Raw genomic sequence first — 5110 nt, 5'->3', positions numbered from 1 at the left:
TGCTCATTGATTCATAGGGCCCCATATTCCGAATCCTCTTTTATCGATAAAAGTGTCTCTAAAAGTGGCTTATAAGTCTTCTGATTGGATACAAGCCACTTTTAGAAGCATTTTTATCGATAAAAGAGGATTCAGAATATGGACCATGGTCTTATGCTATACATGTGCAGCTATGGGTGCATCCAGAAGCACAACCGCTCCACTGAGCGGCTAAGTAGCAATTGAATGTGATTGGTTTCTATGTTTGTATTCACCAATCGCATTCGATTGCTACTTAGCCGCTCAGTGAGCGGTTGTGCTTCTGGATGCACCCTATGCAATTTCGTGTGCGATGGTCCTAATTAATTGATTGATTAATTTTTTAACGGCTTAAGGCTTACTACATCTTTTGTGGACCAGAAGTTATTGTAACAGATTTTTTAGTCTCATATAATGTTACTGCTTTGTAATAAATTTTTGTTGTTTTTACGTAGAAAAATTCGAATATAAATTCTCCAACTCCATATTCTGGATCCTCTTTTAGGGCCTTGGCACACAACATTACTGTTCACGTTTTACTGCTTACGTTTTGTGTGCCAGGACCTTTATTGATAATACTTCTAAAAGGCCCTGGCACACAAAAATACATAAGCAGTAAGACGTAAACAGTAAGGAAATCAACAAATCGGAATTCTTACGTTTTAATATGGCTGCTTTACTGCTTGATCACGATTGGTCGATTTCCTTACTGCTTACGTCTTACTGCTTACGTATTTTTGTGTGCCAAGGCCCTTAAGGCCCTTGCACAATGCTAGGCAACAAGCAATAAGAACAGAAATAGTATCTATTCTCTGCTCCTATTGGCGAATATTTTCTATTCCGCGTTTTTATTGGTGAATAGTTTTTATTTCCTATTCCTATTGCCTGTTGCCTAACATTGTGCAAGGGCCTTTGGGGCAATTCCAGAATACGTTGCAAATATGCTGTTGTCAGTTGCCAAACCATTGCGATCCAATTAGCGTCAAGCTAGTTCGACATTGATTGGATCACAATGGTTTGGCAACTAGCAACGGAACATTTGCAACTTATTCTGGAATGGCCCTAAAAGTAACTTACAGTCAATCAGAAGCACGTAAGCCAATTATAAGCTACTGTTAGAGGCAGTTTTATCGATAAAAGAGGATATGGGCCTCAGTTTCCAGATGCTATAACGGCTGTGTTCCAATATTCACTGCCAGTACTAAAAATCTATAGTGTCCGTCACGTAAACTATAGATTTTCAGTACTGGCAGTGAATATTGGAACGCAGCCATCATTAGGAATGTCAGCAACGCACAACAATGTCACTTTGTCTAGAAACCAAGAGTTGGAGAATTTACGTTAGAATTTTTCTACGTAAAGACAATAAAAATTTATTATAAAACAATATCAATAATTGAGATTAAAAAATTTGTTACATTAGCGGTGCGAGATAAGAGCACAAGAAAAAGAGAGAGAGAAAGAGCACGAGAAAATGAGATAGATAAAAAGAGAGGGAGAGAGAGAGATTTATGTAATTTTGTAATATAATTAATACTTATATACAAGTATGTTACAAGTATTTTACATGTGTTATGTTATCTGCAAATAATTAATAATTCTATTATATCTTTTCCCAAGTAAAATCTTATGTCACAGCGTCGTAACATTTTATACGTAACAGATACAATTATTGTTTTCAAATAATACATACACCATACGAAAATACAAAAATACACCATACATACACCATACGAAAAATACAAAAATATATAAAGGTATGTCACAGACGACTTCCGCGAATCGCCAGCAGATAATCGCAACCGGGATCAGGATTCAGTTTTCTAGGCAAGCGTATGAATTACTCGGTGATTATGTCGATAATTAAAACAGATTTTATTTTGTGTCGAATATGTACAAACAAAGAAAAAAGAATGTGAGTGTAGGCGTGAATGTTAATATAAGCGTGTACGGTGTATGCAAGTACGAATTAAATCTACGGTTGCAGTGCACGATATAAATGTATACTGCGTGTGAATGTACAGTATGGATGTACGATTAAATGTACGGTATAAATGGTGAATGTGCGGTATAAGTGTACGCTGTGTGGTGTAAGAATATACGATATGACATAAATGTACGTGTGCGGTATAAGTGTACGCTGTGTGGTGTAAGAATATACGGTATGAAAGTATGATATAAATGTACGTGTGCGGTATAGATGTACGATGTTCGGTGTAAGAATAGACGGTATAAATGTACGATATAAATGTGCGTGTGCGCTTGTGTATATAATGTTAATTATTAACGCTCACGACGTTAGTTCAATCGTCGCGATAATCGGAATTTATTAAAAGGCTTTACGCGATGAAAAACCGTGCCAGCTGTTTCATCGGTCTGTTGTGAGCGTGCGGTCGATGACCGCGTGACGTTACGCGGGTCGGTGTTTTTGTGCCGTATTTTGACGCGCGATCTAAGCGTCGTTCTCGATATATCGAACGCACTCTTTAACGCTGTTCGTTTCTTAATTATTTCGCGGAAATGGAAAGTCGCGTGGGCACGCCGTGCCCACGAGAGCAGCTCGTCGGAGGTAGCTCTCCTCTCTACCCTCACATATTTTTCTAGTCTGCGAATATTGTTTCCTAGCAATTATTCGTTAGGCTGAAAAATGTGTAAATGCTCTCTCCACAGGATATGCGTCAATGCCGTTGCCACGGATGGATTCTGTCGCTCGTTGATCAAATGGGCATAAAGACACGTCCGATCTTCTCCCACATACATCCCTATCTTTCTCTGAAACTTATTGCAACGGCGGTGCGACGGCGGGATCTTTTGCCGTGGTCGAGATCTCTCGACGATATCGGAGTTCGCTCCAATATTCTCTTAGGCGGAAATCAATGAAATCTGGATCTAGTCGTAGGCCCGAAACCGAGAGTGATCGGCTGAGGAGGAGTTCGCTCCACCTTCTGTTCGAGGCTTGAGGCGTTTTCTAGGATCGGTAGGTTCGGATCGTGCTTGCTATCGCAAGTGAAATCGGAATCTGGGTGCCGTGATAACGCTGAGGGCCTTTTTATACCCTGGGTAATTAATCCCGCGCCGGCGTAAAAACGGGATGCCCTCACCGAGCGGCGGAAAAACGATACGGTACGGATCCAATCGGTGAGGCGCGGCGGAGCCGGGCGCGGGGGTTCTCACCCAGGACTCTTCGGGCGCCCTCGGTTGTCGTCGGCGCGGCTTGCCGACGGCTTCGGTCGTTAATCGGTTTGAATTATCGGTTATTCGGCGCGACGCGGCGCGCCCCTGCCCCTGTCCGGCAGTTGTTTTCCGGGCGTCAGCTTCCGGCTGCTGTTTGGCCGGGAAAAGTAACATGCCACGGGAGTGCATCGTTACATCACCCTCCCCTCCCTTAGAATGTGCCTGAATTCGAGGCACTTTTACGCCCGGTGTTCGGCGTTTTTTCAGTCCGACGGACGGACAGACGGACGGTAACAAGACGAGAAAAAAAAAATACGGAATCGCTCGCTCATTCGATTTTACGGTGGTATCTCAATATTCCGTCCCGGCTGAAGTAGAGAATTCAGCGGCCCTGCGGTATCCTGGGCTTGTATTTCCGGCTGACATGTACTGCAAAATGCGGTACCCCGAAGACGAGGCCGGGCTTGACCTCGACCTTGATGGGCGGTGCCGGAATAGGTCCCATCGGCCTCAGGATCTCGGGCTGAGGCTCCGGTGTCACTCTGGCTGGTGGTGGCGGTGACCTTTCATAAGGCCTGGCTGGTCGTCTTCCTGGTGATGGCGGAGGTTGCGCCAGAAATATCTGGCGCTTCCTGACGTTTTCCCGGTCGGATCTCTGGACCAGCGTTCCGACCCGTGGTGGCCGCGGTTGCGGCGGCTGCTGCGGCTCAGGTGGCGAAGCCGGTGGCGCGGATTGCGCTCCGGTGTCGGCGGGCTCGCCGAGGTATTCCTCGATTGCTCGTAGTATGTCTTCACAGTTCGACATCTTAAACTCTTCTGAGCTCTCGATCCAGCTCAGCCGTCGTTGTGATCCTCATCGTCAGTGTTATTGTTTTCGTCTTCTTTGTCCTCGTCGTCGCTTTGTTGTTCGGTGGCCGTTTTCAAATCTTGCATATGAATATGACGCAGCCATTTTCCTCGCTTATTCCGGAGATCGACGATTACCGGCGATATTATCCGACGAACTTCATACGGCCCGCTATACTTAGGTGCCAGCTTCGTATTGAAATTATCCGCCTTTTTTGATAGGAGATGATTCTTTCTCCATACCCAGTCGCCGATTTTTGGTTTCCAGGCCCGTCTTCTGAGATCGTAGTGGTGCTTTTGTTTTCCAAAAGCCCTGGCGAGGTGGACTCGGACTAGCTCGTAGGCCTCTTCGAGATGTTGCCTCATTGTTTCTGGAGCTGGTGCTGTTCTGTCCGGCTGGTCTTCGGCCACTGATGAAACGAGTTCGCGGCCGAAATTTAAATACGCTGGTGTGTAGCCGGTGGCATCGTGGGCTGCCGTGTTATACGCGAATTGCAGAGCTGGCAATTTTTCGTCCCACGTCCTCTGATCTTTTCTGGCAAATTGCGCCACCATGGTCTTGATTGTCCGGTTCGTTCTTTCTACCGGGTTGCAGTGGGGAGCATATGCCGGTGTTGTCACATGCTTGATGTTGCACTTCCTTAGCCTTTTTTTACAGTTTGTTTGAACGTAACTGAGTCCCGTTGTCGGACAGTATGCTTTCTGGTTTTCCGTGTTTCCATATAATGTTGCTGGTTACAACCTGTGTCACGGCGTCGGCGGTAGCTTTTCGTAGAGGCACCAGTTCCACCCACTTCGAGAACCTGTCTTGCATGACTAAGAGCCATGTGTGGCCTTTTTTTGACCGCGGCAGTGGTCCGACAAGGTCGATGATGACTTTCTCCCATGTCTCCTTACTTCAGTCGCGTGAAGTTTCCCTGCCGGTTTCTGCTGCGTCGCCTTGTAGCTTTGGCAGGTTTTGCAACTCCGGACATGTCTGGCGATGTCTCTGAACATGCCGGGCCAATAAAATTCCTTGGCAATTCGCGAGATTGTTTTTGCAATTCCGGGATGTCCGGCCGTGGGTTCGTCG

At 45.6% G+C, this 5110-nt stretch overlaps 1 protein-coding gene across 1 annotated transcript; it reads right to left on the bottom strand.

Moving 5' to 3' along the window:
- Positions 1 to 4026: 4026 nt before the first annotated feature.
- On the bottom strand, positions 4027 to 4593 carry LOC145963680 (uncharacterized). The gene has a single exon (XM_083085803.1). It carries the CDS (start codon positions 4591 to 4593, stop codon positions 4027 to 4029), a length of 567 nt encoding a protein of 188 aa, XP_082941929.1.
- Positions 4594 to 5110: the final 517 nt, after the last annotated feature.

The sequence above is a fragment of the Camponotus vicinus genome, unplaced genomic scaffold, assembly GCF_025532165.1.
Source record: "Camponotus vicinus isolate PSW18456_S1 unplaced genomic scaffold, iyCamVici1.0 SCAF_13, whole genome shotgun sequence".
In the NCBI taxonomy this organism is placed as follows: domain Eukaryota; kingdom Metazoa; phylum Arthropoda; class Insecta; order Hymenoptera; family Formicidae; genus Camponotus; species Camponotus vicinus.
Note: the sequence above shows the minus strand (reverse complement) of the source record. Positions and strands in the feature narration are given on the sequence as shown.